The sequence below is a fragment of the Protopterus annectens genome, chromosome 13.part0 (genome assembly GCF_019279795.1).
Source record: "Protopterus annectens isolate FY-2018-M chromosome 13.part0, PAN1.0, whole genome shotgun sequence".
Lineage (NCBI taxonomy): Eukaryota > Metazoa > Chordata > Ceratodontiformes > Protopteridae > Protopterus > Protopterus annectens.
In genome coordinates, this window is record NC_056747.1 from 502,734,385 (window position 1) to 502,758,891 (window position 24,507).

The following is a 24,507-nucleotide window of genomic DNA, read 5'->3' on the forward strand; positions in this document are numbered from 1 at the left end:
GGAAAGGGGGAAAATACATAATCTTACCTACTCAATGGAAATACTCTAGGCAAATAATGCCACTACCACTGTTTCAGGTACACTGCATAGAATTGGTAGGTTGTAGAATCATCCCCTGTGCATTTCTAAATTTAGCTACATTAACAGGAAAACGTCTACTATAATCCAGTTACAACTCAAAAAGCAAACATAGGGAGATAGAACGTAACCCTTTCCAGCATAAAGGATCCTGATTCCAGTCATCTTCTGAATTTATAGATTGCAATACATTGTAGAACATAAGCCCCTCAATCATCCATGCAAGTCAAGTGTTACCACAGAACTGATGGACAGACCAAAGCAGAAACAGGATTTTGCAATTTACTCATGACTGGTGATATTCTGTTTCCTTAATATACCATTGTTCAAACTCATTTCATCAGGGAATGCCAAGAGAGGTTACCCATAAACAGAATCCCCCTCAAAGGAGGGACTAATAGCAAAGAAAGTCAACCCCTTTTAGTTAGTCTCTACATGAATCTTATGAGCTGGAAAAAAAAACAGTTCTCACAACCATTTTGACATACACTCAATTCTCTCTGCCAACAATCTATGATTTGGGATGCCACAAGTTACTCTTCAAAGTCACACAAGAGATGCCACATCCCACGCTACATAAGTACGTCCAATAATTTTTCACCACCAATGAGGCACAATTAAGGTATGAATGAGGATCTAGTGCACATACCATGTCCCACCCATACTCAGTACCTTGTATGTCCCACCACCAAGTCCGGCCCATACTCAGTACCTTATATGTCCCACCCCTTTTTTAAGCAAACTGTGCGACTGTAAAACCATGATATGAACACTAATCACACAATCCTAGATTGTAACTAAACACAAACAAATGCAGTAACTATGTGCATCCAGCAGTCTCCCTAAAATAGTCTGTCTCAGTCAGATGCATGTTTTTTTTTTATCCACCCTGCATTCAAAATATACACGCTAGAAGGTCCCTGCAACTGAATGCATGATCATGCAGCTCTATGCAAATTATGTCAAAATCTATGAACAGAGGATAGTAGCAAGAAGACAGCAACATAGTGAATGTCAGTGTTTCTTCATCTTCAGATTATGGAAGACTTACCATCTCTCTAATAATCCCTGTTGACCTGAGTAATGCTGCAACATCTCCAACGTTTAACAGTTGCTTGATGGTACAAAACAGTGATAACTTCACATGAGACATTTAAGTGGCTTGAGGTACAGAACAGTGATAATTTTAGACCAAGGCTCCATCCGTCTGATTTGATGGTAGCTTAGATGGATGCAAAAGATCCAATTGTAATTTTCAAAAATAGTAGGGCTTCTTTATTAAAGCATCTCATTATCCTTTCTACCATAAAATTAAACATTGCATAACTTTACTAAATAATACATGAAAAAATGTACACTTTAAAAAAGCACATAAAATTAAAAAAAATTATTTATAACATATTCCCTTTGTTTCACTCCTACCCCCATCTGTAATAAGCACAGCTTTATTATTCTAATAATCTCTCCTGCATACCACACTGTATTAAACAGTATTTACTTGGTTCCTACTTGCCATATTTAATACATTAGTGCCATGCATAATTTATATTTTATCTTTTTCATCTTGATTTTGTTTTTCATCAGCTTGATTATAATACCCACTTGGAATGTTTTCCATTTCAACCTCCTCTAACATTTTCCAACACCTTAGTTTTCTTAATGTTTTCCATAATTTAACCACTCTGAGACATTCCAAAAATATATGTTCCATTGTTAAGCCATTACATTTAATATACATCCTATTTTCTAGTGCTTTAGACTTCATTTCACCCTTTACAGGTAGTTCTTTGATCATTAATCTCCACAACAAAATCTTGAGCGTCCTTCCATTCTGCAAACCTCCTTCTTTTCCCAGTTGCTTATTTCCTTTTCCATTTTCACCCAGGGATCGGTGTAATAAAACTATACCATAATTTCTTCATGCAATATTTTCTGTTGTTGCTCTATCTTTTCAAAATCAATCATCTATTCTGTCAATTTCCTTTCCTATTCTTGAATGTCCCCTTTTGTTTCTTTTCATTTTTTTCCTACATTTCATTTTCCCCATAATTCCTTATATGCTGATTCTAACAGTCATGTTAAAATTTTATCCTTTCAAAATTTCCTACCTTTCAAAATCCCTTGCAAACATGATGCCAGAACACAACATAGAATTGGTAAGTTCAGCCTTGACTCCAATAAAATACTGAACACTATGTGTGACAAATCTTTGTCTAATTCTAATTCCTAGTAACCCCCCCCCCCCTTATATGTTGTTTGGCTGTATGATCATATGCCAGCCATGTGTAAATATATTTTAGTTTTATAGTTTAGGCAGGAACGCTTAGTCCATTCATTTATTTCTTCATTTATTTTAAACTCATGTATGGTTCTTTAAGTTAATAACATAAGCATTGTATTATGGTTGACTTCCCCATTTACTCTGAAAAAGTCATTTTAGAAGAAAGCACTCAGTATTTATGTTTTTGTGTATTAAAGCTTTGGTCTAGATGGTCGGTAGTGTCCCTGTTGTTTTTGTTTTTTTTACATTTTGTGGGGGGGGGGGGTTCATTCTTTACAATCTTCTGTTCTGTCAATTTTCTTTCCTATTCTAGAATGTCTCCTTTTGTTTCTTAATTCTTTTTTGTTTTTACATTTCATTTTCCCATAATTCTTTACATTTTGATTCTAACAGTCATGTTACAATTTTATCCTTTCAAAACTTCCTACCTTTCAAAATCTCTTGCAAACATAATGCGGCCAAAACACAAATGGATTTTTTAAATTCAGTCTTCTTTCTCTATTTACTATATATTATTTCTCTATTTACTGGGTTCAGCCTTCACTCACATAAAATACTGAATACTATCTGTAACAAATCTTTGACTAATTCTCCAGGAAGTACTCTAATGGATCTAAAAATACCTTAGTGTAACTATAACAGTGTTTATTAAATACACTTTTTTCTTAATTAAACAACTTCCATAATCACTTATGTCTTGGGGTCTATATCAAATAGTCGAAGTTCCATAACTCCGAATACCTAATGGTCGAACCATTATATTTGAAGTTACAGAACTTTGACTATGTAAAAAAAAAATAAAAATACAACGGACAAAAAAATAAATTGTTGTAAGCAGGGGGGCAAGCCACCCTGCACCCCCCACACCCCTCTTTCAAACGCTCGAACTTTTACAAATTTGAACATATGGTCTCGACCATATGTGGTTCGAACTTGTAAAAGTTTGACTACATGATAGGAGCCCATGTCTTGTACCTCTTCTAATATATTTCAACATTGTTTTTTTTTTTTAATTTTTAAATTCTCAAAAAGTTATCCCCAATATTTCACCTTCTTTGTTGCAAAAGTAAAAACCTCCTTTATTAACCACTTCTCCCAATTCTTTACTCTTTTCCCCTATTAATCTTTGGCCCTTCCCAATTTAAACATTCTTCTACCTTCTATCTGTTGTAGATGTACAGCAAATTAAGTCATCCATTGCCTGTCACAATGTTCAGCTAAGCAGTATTCAGCAAGCACTCACAAAGCGGCAGACTGAGTTAATGCAGCAAAGCTCCATTTCCACAATCCATTCACAAGCCATACAATTCGTTCAAATGGAGACCATAGTGCTTGAGAATAAGATGGGCAACATAGAAAACACAGCACAATGAAGCAACGTCCAAATAACCAGTCTGCTAGAATCCCTGGAAGGAGATGATCTGATTCAATTTTTAAGGAAGGAATTAATGCATTTTTTTAAAGGTACAATATACTATTATTAGAGAGACAGCCCATAGAGTTAATCCAAGGAAGAGATTAAAGGGTGCTTCTAGACAAATGATGGTTAAATTTTAGATTATAATGACCAAGAAGCAGTGCTGAGGAAAGCAAGGGAAGAAGGAACAGCTTTTGTGAATGCAGGACAAAGGCCAGGGTTGCACCTGTCTATAGTGCAGCCTTGTTTGCTAAAAGGAAAGCACTGGCACCATCTTTTAGGAACTGCAGGGATATGAGGTTTGCCTTCCAATTATGCTTTCTGGCAATGCTTTTTTTTTTTTTTTAATCCTATGGAACTTTCTCATATTCTTTTACTTCACCAGCAAAAATAGAAGAATTCTTAAAAAGCAAGGATGAAGGAGATCAAGGAGTAGAACATTCTTATGTGCAAGTTGTGAAAGCAACATGAAGACCACTATAAAGAAAAGGGATACAGAAGTAGATAAAGGCTCAAATCCCTCTTTATCTTAATCTCCCACCAAGTCTCCTAAATAAAAGAAAGGGAAGGATGCAGGAGGTGACATCAGAAATTTAGATAGGAGTGAATAATCAAGGTGCTAAATATTATTTATTTAATGCCCAGGTCCAAATGCAGAACAGATTCAAGGTTTTAAGTGATCAAATAGTGAATTCAAGTAAAATAGACAGTTCTGGCAAGGAATAGATACCCTGTTTGTTTTCTTTGGAAGGATGGGCATAAACCTAACAGTTTTATAAGGAATAACATTCAATTAGCTTAAAGTTCCTTGTAAACAGTTTAACTCTTGAGGGTGTATAATTATTTTGTTCTTCATATTAAAAACAGCTTATTTCTTCATTAAGTTCCCCACCTATAGGGGTGTTCAATAATCTTGCCTTTTAGTAGTAATATAATACATATAGTTATCGGAAGTTAAGAAATAGAAGCTATTTGAGGGCCTTCAGAGTGTACTCCATCCCAGAGGAGGTGTTAAATAAGAATAATGACAAAGAAGAAATTATAGGACTTAGGTATTTATCCTGGAATGTGAAAGACCTATCTTCCTCTGTGAAAAAATTAATTATACTCAGGAAGATAAAAAGCATACAAGTACATATCTTTTCTACAAGAAATGAAACTGTATACAAAGTATGAAAGTAGTTTAATGAAACACTGAGAGGGAAGAGAATACTTTAGTCTGGCAATTTCAGCAAAATGAGATGTAACACTCAATACACAAAACACTGACCTGGTCATTATTAGCTTCAGAGAAGGATAACAATGGAAGGTGGATATACGTTACTGAAGAGGATAAGGCTCTGGTGGAATGTGCCTTAACCTTGTCTGGAATAGATTTATCATGGCTAGAGTTATAAAAAATAACAGACATTGAGAAATAATGAGCAGTCACTTGCTTAGAGACAGGTTAACCCTTCTTAGCCACAGAATAGGAAATAAATAGCTGTTCAGCTTTCCCAAAGTGCTTAGTACTGTCAAGTTAGTACCTCAGCTGCCTTTGCACATCCAAGGTATGCAGAATCTTCTCACTTCTGTTTTTACATTCCAGAAAGGAAACTGGCAGATTGATGCCTTGACTTTGGGTATATTCAAAAAAGCTTTTGGCCTGAAAGATGTATTAGTGGTAAAACAACCCTGTCCTTGTGGAAAATCATATAAGATTGGCCCACTGTTTAAGCTTTCAGCTCAGATACTTGTCTTGCAGATATCAGAGCAATAAGCAAAATAGTTTTCCAACAGCAGGTTCAAAAGGAGATAAGGTCAATTTTTCAAGAAGAAAGTAGAGATCCCAAGGAGGAGGAATTTGCTTTCAAGGTGGTCTCAAGTGTAACAGTCATTTCATAACTGTTTGACCATAAAAAAAAAAAAAAAAAAAAAAAAAAAAAAAAAGATAAAAGAGAGGGGATCCATGGGCAGACAAGCTGAGATGGCCAAGAGATGCACCTTGAGAGATGCATAAGATAAGCCACTGTTGAGTAGCCCACACAAATCTTTTAAAACCAGATGGTTATACACCATAAAGGGCCCCTGTTATTGTTTAGGCACCACCTAGAAAACCTCTTCCACTTATAAACATAAGATTTTCTAGTTGCAGGTTTTCTTGCCTCCTTCAATACCTGCCACACATCCTCATGGAACAAGTGCCTACAACATATCAAGACAGAATCATCTAGGCTGTCAACTGAAATAGATCTAAGTTGTGGTGCAGCAGTCAACACTTGCCTTTAGCCAATTCCATTAAAAAGGAGAACCAGTTCTGTCTGGGCCAAAATGGGGTCACCACAAGGATCTGTGGTAATTCTTTCTGAATCTTTAGAATCACCTTGAGTCTTAGTAGAAAGGATGGAAATGCATAAAGGAAAATTCACATTCAAGGGAACGAGAATGTGCCTGTACTCCATGCATGGCTACAAGGATGTGTCAAAAAGAATTTTTCCATCTGTCTGTTTTGAAAGGGGTGAACAGATCTACTTGAGGTCACACCCACATCTGCTCTGATGTTCCACTTTTGAGGGTTTGTCTTGGATCTGCTTAGTCTGTCTGCCAATGTTTTACTCTGATGGGAAGTTTGAGGCCTGAAACATCAGAGAATCCTGTAAGGCTAGCCCAACGTCATCACTGCCAACTGGCAAAGACGGTATGACCTTGTACTCCCTTGTTTGTTCAGGTACCACATGATTGTGGTTTTGTCTGTAACTGCTAAAAAGTGACCTGGTGACTATAAGTGTTGAAGAACTTTTAAAGCCTGAATTGCTGCTAATATCTTGATGTTTATATGCTTCATAGTACCAGAAGGATCCCATTCACCTTGCAATTACATTCCCCTGGCCACTGTTTCCCATGCAAGATCTAACAAGTCTGACCAGACTGACTGACCTGGCATCTGGAGGGAGAAGGGTAAGTCTGTAATGAGAGGTATCTGATCCTTCAATCGCTGTAACTCTTGTTACACAAACTCCAACACTAGTGTCTGGAACTGTAAGGGATGCAGATGCTAGATCAAACAATTTTTTTTAATACCAGTGGATCTTTCTCTTGTGGAGTCTGGTCAGTGGTATCATGAGGATTATTGATGCATGAGGTCTATTTTGAGAAACTTGCTTGTGGATACAGCTTCTTGAAAAGAAAAGTCCCTGATGTTTTTGGAAATTCAGGACTTTGTCTTATTTTAGAAATGCTATTCTTCTTCTATGTCTATCATACATCTCAGGAAGAAAGTTATTTCTGAGGGTGTGAAATAGGACTTCTGTAGGTTGAATTTGAAGTTGGGAGCAATTGGAATGTGATGATAAGCATCTTTCAGATCTAATGTGACCATGAAACATTGGTCCAGATGAAGGGGTAGGACTGTCTGCATGGTAAGATTTTTGAATTTGGGTACTTTCAGAAAGGTATTTAGGTTTAACAAATCTAAATATTGGTCTCCATAATAGCTCATTTGTGTGTACCAAAAGTATTCTATAGTAAAATTATTTTTCTTTTTGTGTACAGCAACTAGTTCTATAATCCCAGTTTACAACTTGTGAATGGGTACTGAACAGAACAGATGTGTCTGGTCTGGTGGGTGTTAGGTTACTACCCTGAAAGGGGAGGATTTTTTTTGTCCACTGCCAGGAGTATCCTCTCTGAATTATTGTCAGCACCAATTTCTCTAAGACTATTTGTGACCTAACTGCTGCTTCAGCAAAAGCCTGGAGAATGTGAAAGAAGAGGAGGGACAGGATGAAGGGATGCCCTTAGGGTTGACAGAGTAATTCTTTAGCACAGGAATGATCTCGTTTTGGGAAAGGAATCCATTTTATTTGGAATGGAAGCATTATCCTCCTAGCATTTTCTCTTGGTACCCTGACTCGTGTTAAGCTGGAATTTCTATTTCTTCTGCCCATTTAAGTTGAATAACTTGTTAGGTGGGAATTGGGAATATGAAATATTTTAAATACCAAATGCATCAATTTACCTTTATCATTCCATTCTCTGGATGCAGCAGGACCAAACACAAATTCAGAATTCAAAGGAGCATTCAAAATTTCACTTTTTAAATCCTCAGAAAATTATGATTATGTAACCAAGCATAGCTTCTCAATACAACAGAAGCTACTGCATTTCTAGAAACTGTGTGTGCACCTTCCAAGATACTCCTCAAGCCATGTTCATATATCACTTCTGTTTTGCAAGAAAAGATAAAGCAAAGGCATCTAAATTGTACGCACATTGCAAAGCAAATTTTCACAGGAAGCCCTGATAATTTAAAATTCTAAAGACTACATTACTGATCCAATTTTTTTTCCTGAGATTCTAACCACTTCCCATTTTTTCAGAAGGTGCAGAGTGAGAAGAAGCCAAGGCGCTCTTGTTAGAGTTGGCAACTGAAGAAACAGCAGCTGGGTCAGTTGTGATAGGAGCAAATAGAGTTGTAAGATCAGAATACACCTTCTATTTCCTCATAACCTTTTTATGAACTGGTTCGGTTCACTAACCAAATGGATTTTACATGCAGTTTTATAGACATCGTCTATGGCTGGTAAAGGAACAGCCAAAACATTTGGAATGTCATCATCAGTAAGACTATAAACTGTCAGTTTCTGGTGCACGCCCAGATTGCTTTCAGTCAAATACATATCTAAACCTAAATAGATAGCATCTGTGGAAAGGTGAACACCTGCTTGGGTTTTTTCACCTTCCAAAGAATTGTATTGGATGGACTCAGAGTGTTCACTATAATCTGCATCAGAATCCCCAATAAAATCTGCAGCCATATACTGATTTGTAGAGGTGGTAGCCCCATAGTCATTCTGAATAGAAGCATAGCCTCTGAGATTAGATTAGCTGACTATAAAACACTCTTAGCTAAGGAAAATACATCAGTCTTACACTTGGTAATAACTTGATTGCCAATAGTGTGGTGAAGTTTCTGTTTCTTCTCACTGTGAACTACACTACTGAACAAAATATCTGCAGACATAGTATTATGTCTGGTAGGGGATCCCTTATCCTGGACCTGTCCTGCACCTAATGGGCTTTGTTCTCCAATACCTGAACCAGGTACTGAAACAGCCCTGCAGGATTAATCTGACCCTCATACCGTACAGAGCTGCAGGCTCACACCAGAAGGTGATGGGGAAAAGGTAAGTGGTCTGCAGCCTAACATAAGGCAAAACAGATTCACAAACCATTGGCTGTGGTAACTTTTTATTGAGATTTTTCATTTAGATGCAACTGGATTTGATTGGGGGACAGCCATATCAGAATCCACCTAGACAGGAAAAAAAAAACACCAGCCGTAATAACACACTGACATTATTAGGCTTGACTAAGGTCAGAAATGATAGAAACAAGCAGATAGGGCTAAACTGCATAAAATATAGCAAAAACAGCTTAAATTGTACTAAGCCTTATTCTACAACCTGCACAGTGTAGTAAATAACAGTACACTCAGTCACAATACCAGGTAAAATTCATTCATCCAAATAGTGCCAAAATCAAATATATGCCCTTAAATCAAATATAAACTTTTAAAAACAGCACAAATACAAATTTACTTGGAATCTCTTGTCAGAAATGAAAAATTTTTCACAGAAAATGCAAATAATGTGCAGTAAAACTGCAATAAAAATGTCAATACCACTGTTAATTCAGTAGTAAATATCATATAAATGCAGAACTAAGTGAAAAATGCAATATTTGCCTGTCAGAACTTCAAAATGAAGGAGACAAACAACAGAAATAACAGGCTCAATTAAATTGCTACTCTACATACATGAAGCAGTCAGTAACGTTCAGCTAATACCACATAACTTCTTTTTCTCAGAATAAGTCATAAAACACATTATATAAGCCCCATGACTGCTTAAAAACAGGATTAACCATACAAATGCCACAGTAAATTAGAATTCCTAGAGGAGTTAACAGTAGTAGTAAATAGTAAGTATATTAAAATAAAGGGAGGGAAATTCCCAAAGGGATCTTATCTGAGTCTGGAAGATGTAATCCGCCAATGCAGGCTACTGAGGAGATTCAACTGTGTTATTCCAACAGCTGTCATTAAAAAAATGGACAACTTCCCCTAATTTGAGGGGTTTAGCTTATCCTCTGTCAAGGGAGTCAGAGAAGGGAATTATGAGCTCTGGAAAGTAGCCAGTGTGGGTTTGTGCAGGCACAGAACCCATATGTCACTGAGGTAGTGCGAATGATAAATATTCACTGTTGCCTGGGCCAAAAGGGAATCACCATAACTATCTTTGGAGAGTCCCTCTGAATCTTAAAGAGAACTCTGGTTATCAAAAGAAAGGTATACAGAAACATTCCCATCCATATCAACAAAAAAAGCATCTGTCTTCCAGGCTAGCCAGAAAAGAGTCCTACAGCAAAAGTTCTTCAACTGTCTAATTTGACTGTAGGCAAACAGATCTATGTGAAGAGTTCCTTACAGATTGATCAATTCCTAGAAGACCCTCCCAGTGTAGCATCCATTTGTGAGGGTCTGTCCTGGTCCAGCTCAGCTTGTCTGCCATATTTTGCTCTGAGAGAATGTATGTAGCCTACAGGGGAAAACTGAACTGAGTTGTTAGGTCCCAGACTACCACAGCTAGTCTGCAAAGGAGGATACACAATTCCCTTTGCTTATTTATGTACCACATCACTGTGGTTTTGTCTTTGATTACTAACATAGACCCTGGATTTCAAATATGGTTCAGAGGTTTAACAACATTTACTACAGCCATCTCTTCTTTGACATTTATATATTTTAACTTGTCTTGTTTGTTCCACAGATGCTTCACTTTCATTTACTTGGGCACAGCTCCCCAAGCAAACCCTGAAGCATCTATCACTACAGACTGAGTGGGGCTCGCAAGGATAAGAAAGACGTGGGTTGAGAGACAGCTGATTTACAAACTAATCTAACTCCCTTTTAAAAAGCTCTGGGGTTTGTATTTTTAGAGAATTGTGTTGTTGAATCCAAAACATTGAATACTCCTCATGTGAATCTGGCCAAGGGAATCATGACAATAGCTGAGACCATCAAACCTAGAATTCTGAGACATTCTCTAGCAGAAGCCACAGCCTAGTTTGAAAATGTTAAAAACTGTTCCTTGTAACTCTCCACTTTGTCTCGAGGAAGGAAATCCAGCATAAGAGTTGTATCTAGAAGACATCATAGAAACTCTTATCTTGTGAGAATAAATGAGAAAAGATTCACCTGAAATCTTAAGTTGAGAAATAATGATCACCCAAGCCAGAGATTCTTGACAAGCTTTGAATGAATCAGAAAAAAATCAGACAATCATCTAGATAAAAGAAAATGTGAATGAGCAGCAACCAGCAGTATACTATTATAGAAACCAGGCACTTTGTAAAAGACTCAAGGCTCCAGATAATACAACTGGCAAAACAGCAAATGGAAAATACAGATCAGACACAGACTATAGAAAAGGCATTTTGAGCTTTGGAACTATGAGGCACAGCTTTACAAAAGAAATGTCTGGGACAGATCTCCAGATTCCCTCTTTCTTTGCTGCTAGAAAAATTCTTGAATAAACTGCTTTCCTCATTTTATCTGAGAGAACCCATTTTATTACACTTTGAGGCAGCATCTGATTCAAGATAGAAGGAAACAGCCCAGTCTGATTCGGACAATGTGAAGGAATCCTTTGAAACTAAGGAAGGAAGTCAAGGTGACAACTGTAACCTTACAGCATGATTCTCAAAACCCATATGTATGAAGTTATTTGGTGCCAAGGATAATAAAGACCTAAACAATGTGATCAATTTAAAGGGTTTATTATTTATTTTATTTATTTTATTTTACATTTGTTGACCGGGAAGGTCCGACTGGATACATGTCCATTTTCAGCAGAGGCCCGGGGAGAAAAGCTCCAACATTGGCAAATAGGTATACAATATGTTGATAGAATACAGATTGTTCTCCTTAGGTAGTTTACACAAAAAAGAGGAGACATTTTAAAGTATTTCAATACATTACTCCAAGATATATAAAAAAGATACAATACACATAGTATAACAGACTTTTTCTCCTTTTAGATTGACCCTTAGGATAGTTATATCTGGTATTAGTATAGGAAGCAAAGACTAGAGATTTACATGGAAGAGGAGATAAGAGGGAAACAGATGCGAGAGAGGTAGAGGTTACATAGGTTAGACCTGGTAAGGAAGAGGAAAATCTGGTTTAGGTGGAGTCAGTCTGGGCTTATGCATTGGCAAAGCCAGTGTGTCTGGAGGTGGTGATTTAGCCTCTTTTTGAAGAGTTTTATGGAGGAAATGATGGTGAGGCTGGGTGGAAGGGAGTTCCATATTTTTCCGATTGCATTGGCAAAGAGAGCGTCACCCCCTGAATTGTTGGATTTTACCGTTTGAGCTAGTAGCTTGTTTGAGGAGCGTAAACTATTGAGATTGTTGTAAGGTTTGATTAAGTTTTTCAGTGCAGGGGTTTTGTCAGATTGTTTAAGAATTTTAAATGCTACTATGAGTTGGCTCTGCTGGAGAAGGTTAGGGAATTCGATCCAACCCAGGTTTTGTAGGTTGCTACAATGATGGGTTCTGTAGGGCATGCCAGTTGCAAATCTGGCAATATGATTATAACAACGTGTTAGTTTGTTTACTTCAGTTATGTTAAGATTTGTAAAAATAGGGGAGGCATATAGGGGGGTAGAGAGGAGATGGGAGCGGGCAGTGGCCATTTTTGCTATTGGGGTAAGAAAGGATTTTATTTGATAGAGCGACCCGAGTTTTTTATTAACAGTTTTAATAGTCTGATTGATATGGGTATCATATCTAAGTTTATTGTCAATGTTAACTCCCAGTAGTTTAGTGTAGGAGTCTGGGGAGATGTTTGTCCCATTTTTGGATTGAATAGAAAAGGGTGTGGGTATGACCTTATGAGTAGGGTAGAAGATTAAAAGTTTGGTTTTGTTTGGATTAAGAATAAGTTGACGTCCCAGTAACCAATTCTCTACTGCCGTAAAGCAGGATTGTGTTTTTGATAATAAATGAACTGGAGATGAGTCAGAACTAACTAATGTCGAGTCATCAGCATATTGAATACAGGTGGCATCTGGGATGGCTTTGTAGAGGTCATTTATGAAGACAGAAAAGAGAAGAGGTCCCAATATGGAACCTTGAGGAACCCCTATGGTATTAGATAGGAGGCTAGAGAGCCTGTTCTGCCAGAGTAAAGCTTGCTGTCTCTCTGAGAGATAGGCTTGAAACCACTCTAGAGTTTGGTTGTCTAAATGGAGATTTTTTAGGGTATTGTGAAGTAATTGATGGTTCACCATATCAAAGGCCTTTGATAGGTCCAGAAAGAGAGCTGACGATATTTTTTTGTTATTCCGGTTGTGGTTAATTGTGTCAGTAAAAGAGAGAAGAGCAGTGGTTGTACTATGGTGTGATCTAAAGCCATGTTGAGAACTGGAGAGTAGGTTGTTCTGGATAAGATAGTAAAGAAGCTGTCTGTGTACACATTTCTCCATGATTTTGGCCAATGGTGACAATATAGCTATGGGCCTGTAATTTGACAGTTCCGTCGATGAGCCTCCTTTATGGAGTGGTATTACATAGGATATTTTCCATATTGAGGGGATTTTGGCTTTGGCCAAGGTACGATTGATGAGTTTCGAGATGGGGTAAGCTATGACATCAGCAGCTTTTTGTAAATATTCGGCTGGGAGAAGGTCAGCGGAGAGAGTAGTTGGTTTTAGTTTCTTCAGTAGTGTGCATATATAGGCAGTGGGGACAGGTTGAAATTTAAAGGTGGGTATGGACTTTAGGGTGATATCTGTTAACTGGGGGCAAGTAGTTGACAGCTGGTTGGCTAGGGATTGTATAGTGTCCGTGAAGAAGGTATTAAAGGAATTGGCTACTTCCTCTGGGATTTTATCTGATAGTTTTTCTGGGGTAGGAGTTGAGCTTTTACCTGGGTGGAGTAGATTGTTTAAACTGGCCCAGAATTTTTGGGGATTGTTTTGGTGTTTGTATTGTAGTTGACAATAGTAGTTTTTTTTGTCTAGGGTTATAGATTTTTTGGTCAGATTTCTTTGCTGTTGAAATTTAATGCGGTCGAGGGGGGACTTGGTTGTGCGCCATATATCCCAGGTTTTGTTTCTTAGTTTAATTAGGGATTTAGTGTCCTTTGTTAGCCAGGGTGCTATATTTGTTTTAATTCTAATTTGTCTTTTTGGGGCGTTAGACTCAAGTATTGTTAGAAATGTGGTATTAAAATTTAATACTGCCTCCTCTAAGGGGAGAAGCTTGAGGGATGCCCAGTTGCCACCTAGGGTTGCCAGGGTGGTGAGGGTTACATCCAGAGGGTCATATGGTCAAATATGATTTTTAGGCTGAGGCTGGTTTTGGAAGAGTCCTTTCATTTTTTACCTTCCCTGCCACTGCTTTTTTTCCTTTTGAAATCTTACTTGCATTAACATTGCTGTGTATGCTTATTTTACTTTTAAAAAGAGAAACCTACAATGGCAGAAAAAATTGTTATATTTTTGAAAGGAAGGTTGAAAAATCTAGTTAAACACCTGAATTAACTTTCCCTTTTAAATCAGAACCTTTAAGGACTTCTACAGAGCAAGGAACGAACAACACTTATTTACCCAGGGAAGCATTTAAAATTTAAGTTGTAACATATTCTAGCAAATTTTGAAACTGTAACCTAGCAAAGCTTCTCAAAATGGAGGAAGTGGCAGCACCCCTGGAAACATCGGCAGTGTCAGAAGCACATTTTGAACTATGTTTGATTGCCTGAGACATTGCAAATACTACAAAATGTGTAGAAGTTTTAGTATTTGAAGGAGGGGTATCAGTAATTAAATTCCTTAAATTATCATAAGGTGACAGCAAAAACTTAGACTGAAGGCCAAAGTAGAAGATGATTAAACTTTTTTTTTACCAAACTTATCCAAAAGATTTCCTAGTTTATCAAAAGTGATAAGGTTATTTTGACTGTTAGATTTTGACAAAAAACTGCACTGAGGTTAGAAAAAAGGAACTTATAGATCTGGTGCACTTTAAACAACTTAATAGACTTTTTGGGAGCAGATGTCTGGCTGGTAGGAAAAGTGCAGGCTGCAAAAAAGGCATCCTCTAAAGCTGGAAAAACAGGAGAAGCAGGTGCAGGTTGAAGAAAATCCACTGTAAAAAACATAATATCGTTGTTCAGATTCACTTGTTTATTTGTTCCCACTGAAAAAGACCGTCATATTTTCAATAATATTTGGAAAGGGACATTCTTCAAGAGATGAATCTGAGGAAGCACTCTCAGAATCTCCACTCTATAGTGATGGAAAATGAGATACACTGTCACAGTCCAACTGCTGTCCTTTAAACTGGAATCAGAATCTGATAGGGAAGAAACCATGTTATTTTTCTGAGAATATTCCTTCTGTTGATCATAGACAGCTATCTGCTCTGGATTAGGAAAATGTCTGGATGTGTATTTTCTTTTTCTAGCAGAATCTCCCCATTGAGAGCATCTGGGTGGACAGTCTGTAACCCCAGGGTAAGGTTCCTCAGTGTTGGTTAACAAAAAAGCATCCTCCAGTTCCTTCCCCAAAGCCTGCAAGGGTGATTCTCCCTTTTTCAGGTAAGGGCAAGTGTACAGCTGCAAAGGATGTGCTTAATTCCTGGTCCATAGTGGCATTTCAATGAGCTACACCAGAGGGATCAGGAGAAGTAGATAAGCAGTCTGAGGAACAACTGATGGTCAGCACAGTATCACCCTTCAGTAGCTTGGGCAAGAAGGAATCTGGCTTGAAGACTGAATCCTCCCCGACAATTTTTTTCTTCTTATAGCATAGGGAAGAAGTGATGTGTAGATTTAGCATAATCCGGGTCCACGCTCTAGCCATGAATGAAGTCTCACAGACAGACAGTGAAGACCACAAAAGTTGAAAAACCACCAAACTAAAAAGGTGGTTTCTGAGCTAAACATTTCAAACCAAGAAGGAAGCTAGCCTGAAGGCTGAAGCCTCTTGGACATTTTTTTTTTCATTTTGATAGTCTTATTAGAACCCATGTCCGTGCTCTAACCATGAAATAAGTCTCCCACAGAGAAGGTGGAGGCAAGAAGAGTCAATGAAACCTTCAGACTAAAAAGGCAGTTACCGAGGTAAAAGATTTCAGTCACAATCACCAAAGACATTTGTCCAAACCCATCAGAGCAAAGAAATGCACAAGCAGTACATTTTTCCTCCCAAGATTTAATAAAAATCAGTAAAAGTGTTAGGAAATCCCCTCAGGGACTTAAGACTGTCTTACAGATAAGTACAGTGTCCACTAAACAGTCAGTGGAGATAAGAAGATCAGTCTCAGTTTCTGACAAAAAAAGAGTAGATTTCTGTTGAAAAACACCATGAAAGACCACCCTGGCTAATAAAGTACAAGTCCCACAGAAAATACTGAAGTAAAATGTAGTTAGTTTTAAAAGAAAATTACAATTTCACACAAATTTTCTCAAAGTTGAGATAACAAATTGAAGGTCTGAGGAAATTTTTTCTAATGACAACATATATGCCCTAAAATCAAATCCAACAAAATAAAACGGTTCTTTGTGTTTTTTTTTTTTTTATTAATGTCGACGGTAACTCTAGTCAGCTAACTTTTCTGCCCATCTTTGATGAAGAGTTAGCTGACTCTCAATCTGCTGAAGACCACAGATCTTTGGTGGCAAGAATGTTCTGAAGTATTTGGAGCCATAGCCACTGTTTTCTCTGCATCCCTCATGCATATCAGAGGCTAGGCATGTGGAAAGACATCAAAAGTTTTGTAAAGCTGTTCACCTGAGTCTGATCTTAGCAGGATGTCCCATATTGTTTAAGGGTATTATAGTGATTATCTAATAATGAAGGTCTACTCCACTCCAAAGAAACAAACCTGCATTTAACAAAAACAAAGATCTCTGCAAGAAGATAATGAGGAAGTCTGGTAAATTATAGATCAAGACTGCAGATTATCTAGTACATATCTTAGCCTAAATAAATGAGGTTGCAGTAATCAGACAAATCCAGACTAAGATCTAATAGCTCTGACCACACCACAGCCATCTCCAGGGGCCTTTGGAGGCATAACTCAAGATCTGATCAAGACAAGCTTAAGTGAAAAAAATTGAGAGGTAATCTCACCTTCCTTTGATAAAGGAATATTCCAGGTGACAAGAGTGCTAGTCCTTTCAACCCCAATGAAGAGCAATGCTGGTCAGTCAAATACAGCAGAACTTCTCCATGAGAAATAGTTGACTTCTTTCATTAGACAACCAACTGCTAAGGAGTATAATGCTCATCCATTCTAAGTTTACCCTCAAACAAATGAGGCATTATACCATCAATGCTCAATTCATTGTCTAGCTGTACAAAGAGAAAAGAGCTGATGCTGGAATTCTAGCCTAAGATCTCCTAGGTGGGAGGTAAAATGCAGAAAAGGAGCAACATGGTCCAGTGAAGGAGTCAAAGCAGGAATGCAGCGGGAAAGCTAGTCTTCCTGGGTCATCAGCACCGTTCTCCTCACTACTCAAGGAAGTTTCAAATCAAAGTGGACCAGACAGTGATCAGGCCAAGAATCCAGATTTACCACCTGGCCAGTGGCTGACGTGTAGCTAGATAAACCAAATCCAATGTATGTCCAAAATGGCAAGCCACAAAGGTAATGAGGTGAGTAAACAAAAGTCCCCTTATAAAACAGTTGATATTTTTTACAAGAGCTACAGGCTCTTCATTGACTATGCTAGCAAATACACCTATAATTAATTAGTTTGGGTTAGACAAGACAAAGGTGAACATGAACTCTATGAACTCTGAAGGAATGCCATCATACAACTTGGTGGAAGATAGCTGAGGCGTTATCTACCATTTGTGTCTGTGCTTATAACAGTTTCCTTATATTCAGTTAAGAAACACAAAAAGTTATGTTAAAACTTATTTTTTCAAGAATGAGAAATGTAAATTGAAAAATATTTTTAAAAAAAGCACAAAATTATTTTCTTTTCTTTTTTTGCCAGGGGGGCAAGCCCTCTGCATCTCATGTGTACAGGGATAATGTTTCCCCACACTGTCATAACATATTTATCAATACCAATTACACAGTCACACTACAGTGGGAAAATAAAATAACACCCAAAGTGCACTGCTGGCTTGCATAATCCAAGTAACTGCAGTAAAATAAAGTGAGATTTAAAAGATTCATTGAAAAGCCACTTGGATAAACCTGTCTAAAAAATGTGTGAGCAGGACACCTATGACATACTCAAAGGAGATCAATGATTCACCAACAGATTCAACACTGCAACTCCATTATGTTTTCACTCCACTTTTGAAAAAGCTATGCTTTGAAGTTTCTTAGTAAATCAAGACTCTGCTTACCACTTCCATTACTGTCTTGAAGTTTAGATATATTTACTGCATTTGCTTGCCAGGATGGTCCAGCTGGGCCTAAAATATCCCTTTTCAGTGGAGGCCCAGGGAGAAAAGCTCCACAGAAGGAAAAAGTACAAAATCTGGAAAATGCAACCACAATTTTGTTAAAATTCTCAAAATATTAGCAAATTTAGTATGATCAACATTTCAGTAGGATACAATAGTTTCAGAAAACTGCAAAACAACATTTAGAGAAAAGAAAATTAATAATGGTTGCGGGCAGTATTACTGAAAATGAAAATGGTAGGAGAGCAACAGATGTAATGTTAAATGAACTAGGTGTTGAACATGAGCTTAGCCAAGAGTTCATCGGATGGCGTATGAGGTGAAAGTTACAGGCTTGGGATGTGAATGTTTGCTTTAGAGGGAGAGGGCTAGAATTCCATATTTGGGCAACAGAGGAAGAGTACAAGAAGCTGCCGGCAGAAGTACTGTATTCAGTAATGAGCAGAACTGGCTTGTCAGTGGATCAAAGTAGTCTGGATGAGGAGTACCACTAGAGGATGTTACTGAGGCTGGAGCACTGTTCAAGTTTGTATACAAGATTCTGAGTGAGGTAGCTCACTTATGTATGAATCTTGTTAAATCATTTTAAGGTGTTTAAAATATACATTCAACATTTAATAGCTGCTAAGGATCAGTATCAAGCACCTCACCAAAGAAGGTCCAGCAGTGGAGAGAATGGTAAAAATGTAAACGCCATTCTGACAGTAGTATGCTCTGCATGGAAAATTGACCAACAGGAACAGTCCATCTTTTGTGCTATAGGAGTTGCCCAAAATCTGGAGGTACTATAGAAATGAAAATGTTCTTGTAAATTGCAATGGCATTAGCCTTTTAAGCCATGAAACTATATTGTAATTAAAGGATAGTAGACTGCTAATAAATTAAACCAAAACTAATGTTCTGCTATTTGCAAATAATTTTAGGCTGCAGAATTTTTCTTCAAATGTTCCAAAGGACACTCTTACACTATACAAAGTTACAAGTACCCGGGCATCCAAATCCGGTATACCAAAAATCTAGCGCACTGTCTGGGATCAAATACCAGCTCACAATCAAAACTAAAGTCACCATTTCCCAAGCTATGCTAACTTCAAATGTGCTGTACGGTTCATTAATCATAGCTAACACCTCTGACAATATTATCTAAAATACTGTCAAAATCATATAGAGCTGCTGACTGGATGGATGAACTTTGAAGATAGGATGTTACTTCATCATATGTAGTTCACATAAACTTATGAACAACCTTGCTCCTGTCTTAGCCTACCTTGTAATCTGGCACCAGTTAGTCAGAACTGTGGGATCATCTAATGTAAGCATTTTAAGTTATCAAAAAGGCCATAAATAGATGTAGAAAAAGTATATTAACTTATCTTCCAAAAGCCTCATACTTTATTACCTGGCCCTGATATTTGTAATGTCCAGAATGGAAACAGTTTCACCTATTTACTTAAACAGTGACTACAGGGCACCACTAATTCGACAAGGTGTGGCATCACCTAACTCCACGAACTACAACATTGTATCAGGGAAACTACAGTCATGTGAGTTAACTTACCATAACAGCAGATGTTCAAAAAATGAACTACTTTCTTAATTCAGTTCTCCTCGAGCCCTTCAGTGGCTAGGTCACATGGAAGGTGCCCTAAAGATCTATATCCTGGCCAGTTGTGATACACTTGGGTCGATATAACCTATGGGTTGGGAGGGTGACTTAATGGCTAAGGTGTTTGCCTTATAAACACAAGGTGCAGGGTTTGAGTCTCACAAGGGATAATTGGCTAGGCTTAAAATGGCTCGCAAGGGCAATTAGCTTAGTACTAAACTATAAACTAAACTATGATATAACCTATATAGTGCAGGCTATTGCAACAGTGATCTAATAATTAGCATCTAACCAGGATTTTAGGAATTTTTCACCAGCTCCCCAAAACAAAGCCTCTCTCAAAAATGTAGTGAGCCTACTCCAGGGAGTTCATGTTTATGTACACTATGCCTGTTCCACTTATCAAAAATACATAACCATAAACCATTATAAATGTACTTCTTTTAACTGCTAGTACATATGTTTGCACAAAATAAATTATTTTTTTAAAATGCATGCAGTAATGCACATTGCATATGTCTGGCTACATCTAGGCTTTGTATCTACACCTTAATTTTCACCCCTTACAACTCACACTGTTTCCCTTGCACACTGAAGTTAACTCTAGCACTATGTCCCCCAGGATGGTATCATTGCTGGCTTCCTATATCCATGCTACCTTAACTTTTCCTGAGGACTTTGTCATAGCAGCTAACTGCTGACCACTTAGACTAATTAAACTAATATTTCACTTTCCTAATGGCATTTTTAAATTGGACAAGTACTTTGTTTTGAACTCTAAAATGCAATCGTAGAATTGTGTGCATGTCACTGCATTTCATTTTTTCTACCATACTAGATCAGATGCTACTTACACTACAACCAGCTATATAATGTGCTTTACTTGAATATAATTTATTGCTTAACCACTTCAAATTGTATCAGGTCTGCAGTTTTCTATTCCTATGCATTATTATGTATACCTTACTTTTACCCATGTTACATTCCAAATGTTTCTACTTCTATTTATCATACCTGTGTGACAGTTTATGCTGTTATTTCTCCGGAATTTTTCTTTGTAAATGGGCACTAGCCAGTAAGACCAACCCAGTTACCAAAGAATAATAAGTAATACAATAAATAAACTACATGTAGTCAGCTGATGACTGGAACAAGACTGCCATCCTCAATACACTAAGACTCAAAGGCAACACAGCTTTTAAAATGAACTAAGTTATGTTTGACAAATGTAATAATACAAGCAGCACAGTAAATAGTCCTTCCACACTTTACATCTGGATTCACACAACATAAAAGGGCATTACTGATAATTACAGTTTAAATATATTGTTCTGATCATAACCTTGATCAAATATTAAAAAAATAAAAGAATAGAAACATCAGTAAAACAAAACTATTCACCATAACACAGAATGTTCAGAGTATCCTCCAAAGATAGGAAAAATAGCCGTGGAAAGGAAAGTCTCCTCTTTTCCAAATGATGGAGAAGTGCACGCTGGCATCGCTCCAAACGTTGATTCATTTGGTCTAGCATTCCTTGCAAACCTAAAATATCACAGAAAAACATTTAAACCTTCCATTGTAATTAATATAAGAGGATCAGACAACAAGCATACACAAAACTAAAATAGACTTACAGTGGAGAATATTCATAGTATCGTAGGATGCTACTAGGCTAACAGCCCTAGAGCCTTTTTCAGCTTAGCGATTCATGCCCTAGTTTTCCCATTTAGCAATACCCATGGGCTAGAATGGCTTTGGTATATGCCTGTGATTTATGGCATCCACAAACTGCCCCTATCCACAAGGGCCACAGAAAACAGGCCAGGATGAAGTTGTGATTTCCCATCCATTAGTCCAAACTGCCTTTGAATTGGCTTAGGAAAGAGTTCTCTTTCACATGAATGGGGAGTCTATTCCAGAGAAGGGATAATCTCCGAGACACATACCTGTTCCTCCAACATGTTTTGATTATCTCACAGACGAGGTTTAGATCCTTAAATCAGGTAATTCTGGTGCTGTTTGTTTTGTGAATGTGTATCAGATTCATCAGGACTGGATCGAGGAATGCCTTGTAGGTTAGGCATAGACCACCCCTCAGTAGTCTATAGCAGACTGAGTATAGGGACAGGGCTTTGAGGCAGTCCGCACAGGACATATCATTTACACCATGTATTCTTTTAGTGGGGAACATTTGTGGCCATTCCAGCTGTTACAAGTGCCTGGTCAGGTACATACTGAAGGGTGCACTGTACTTGATTATTGGTCTAATGAGGGCTGAGTACAATGTGACTATGATGTTTTTAGATCTAGATGCCATGCCATAACTTATATGTTGTTCCAAACAGAAGGATTTTCTCACTACCATAGATACATGGTGATCAAAATTCAGATTACTGTCAACCTGAGCTCTCCAGTCCCTTACCACTGGGTCTACTCTAAGGAGAGTGTTGCCAGTGTTGTAATTTGCAGGGTAGGTATTTTCCCAAAGGGTGTAATTATCTATGTTTTGCATTGAATTTTAGGCCATAAAAACAGTACTTTTGCTGGGAGGGAGGAAAGGATCTGCTGGAGCTGTTAGACTAATGGAACCTGAATGTACTAGTTAAATCACAATATGGGTGCAAGCCCAAAACTGATTGAAACCAGAAAATTATAGTAGTGTGTGTACATGGAGAAAAGAGAGTACCCTATAAACAAAGTAGAAAAACAAATTACTGTAGGCAAAGTGCTGTGTCGAGTGCCTTTAGTGCTTTATCTACCACCTTCCCCAATTAAAAGAACTACAGAAAATGTGGGAGGGGGAGTTTAGCCTGATGTGCTGTCAGAGATGTACAGACCTAGTAAAGACAAAGCTGTGAACCAAGAAGTTTCCAACAGCACAAATATAAGGGCATGGGTACAAGAAATGAGCATGTATGATAATGAAAATCCAGTAATCAAAACTACAAAATAAATATGTGCAGGTACTAAAACAGAAATGCCTATAATTACAGAAAAAAGTAGTAGGTATAAGAACTCAGGAAGCTAGAGTTAAATGAAAGGAAGGTACCTGTCTGTGTGAAAGATGAGCCTATACCCTTCAGTTTACAGCAGAACCTGAGGGAAAACAAGCACTGTACTGGGAGACCTGCAGACAAATCATACTGATTTTATGAAAGCCCAGTGGGAGGACAATACACTGAGCACAGACAATGAGACTAGAGCATGGCTGTACACTGAAGAGTTCACCAGAAATGCTACATTTCATATACAAACTTTGAATTAAAAAGTGATTTGCTGTACAGCATGACCAAAGAAAAGGAACACATACTTAGTGAGTAATTAGTGCCAAAGCCTTTCAAAATGCTTGCAATGACATTCAAACACATAAACCTTCTAGCGAGACATTTGTGGATGGAAATGACCAAGGCTATGATTCTAGCTAGGTTTTTATTTGTGCTGCCTACCCAGAATGTCAGAAGATGATATCAAACCCAAACGTCAGGAACCATTTGAATATTCCTATTTACAATAGAAGTCCCATTCGACCAAATGGCAAATAGCAAAAGATACCACAAGTTCACTTCCAAAAATATAGTAAGGGCCACTTGTATACCCTGGTGATTACTGAGCCATGTAAAAAAATTCTTAAGGCAGTACTCTTACAGAGTATAATGTAGCAAAAGAACCATTCTGCTTTTTTTTCTAGGGTAGGAATGCTCTATAACTTTGACTGATTAGGTCTGCCTGTTTATGTCTAAAGTAATTCATGAGTGCTGCCAGTTCTGTAAGGTAAAATAACTAAAGATCTCTGTACATCATCAGGTAGACTGCCTAGCTGAATGTTCTACCAAAAGACTGAAGTCCATGTTAAGGAAAGCTATGACAGAGGAAGGGAAAAGTGGGACTAGATATTTCTCTATCTTCTTTTTGCTGTAGGAAAAGTACATCGGGCCTCATCTGGGTTCACACCATTTGAAAAGATACATGTCAAATACCTCCTAGCTTTACTAGATATAGTTAAAGTAACATGGAAAAGAGGGTTGCTTTATTTACATTGTTTTGTAAACTATACATTATTTGCATCCACATTTTTATATTTACAACTACCTTCTCAGTTTCTTTACAGAATCCATTACCAAAAGAAAACAAATCACAGTTAAGAAATAATACTTTTCTGATCATATCAAACATACATATTTTTTCTTTTAATTCTTTCGCTTATCTATCCCATCCCTTCCTTTACATCCATATTTTCATTTCTACTAACACAGCTTCACTATTTTTATGATATAGCCATCCTTCATATCTTCTCTTCTACAGCATCCATGATGTAACACAAAAATTCTATCTCATTTATTAATTTTATGTTCCTTTCCTTCCCATATTTTCTATACAAAATAATTCCATATTTATATATTCAAATCTCTTCCATTTATATTCCATCTTAAACCTATTACAACGTTTATTTCTTTAAAATTCCAAGGAAAATGTGTTGCTCTTTCTTATAGGTTCATAGGTTCATAGGTTCATACTAGGCTATCTGCCCGAGGGCATTTACAAGCCTAGCCCATAGTTTTGTGGCTTACGCCACCCCTTTAGTATGGGGAACTATACCCATTATTTTGCTGTGCCTCTGTTGAGCAGTGACACTGAGGTAATCCCTGGGGTA

The 24,507-nt window shown here is 37.5% G+C and overlaps 1 protein-coding gene across 1 annotated transcript in view; it reads right to left on the reverse strand.

The window, feature by feature from the left end:
- Positions 1 to 24,507, reverse strand: part of LOC122787923 (dynein beta chain, flagellar outer arm-like) — a 5,188,001-nt gene that overhangs the window by 3,666,933 nt on the left and 1,496,561 nt on the right. Inside the window, exon 37 of the mRNA XM_044054850.1 lies at positions 21,255 to 21,398. Coding sequence (XP_043910785.1) covers positions 21,255 to 21,398 — 144 coding nt within the window. The remainder of the gene's footprint in view (positions 1 to 21,254; positions 21,399 to 24,507) is intronic.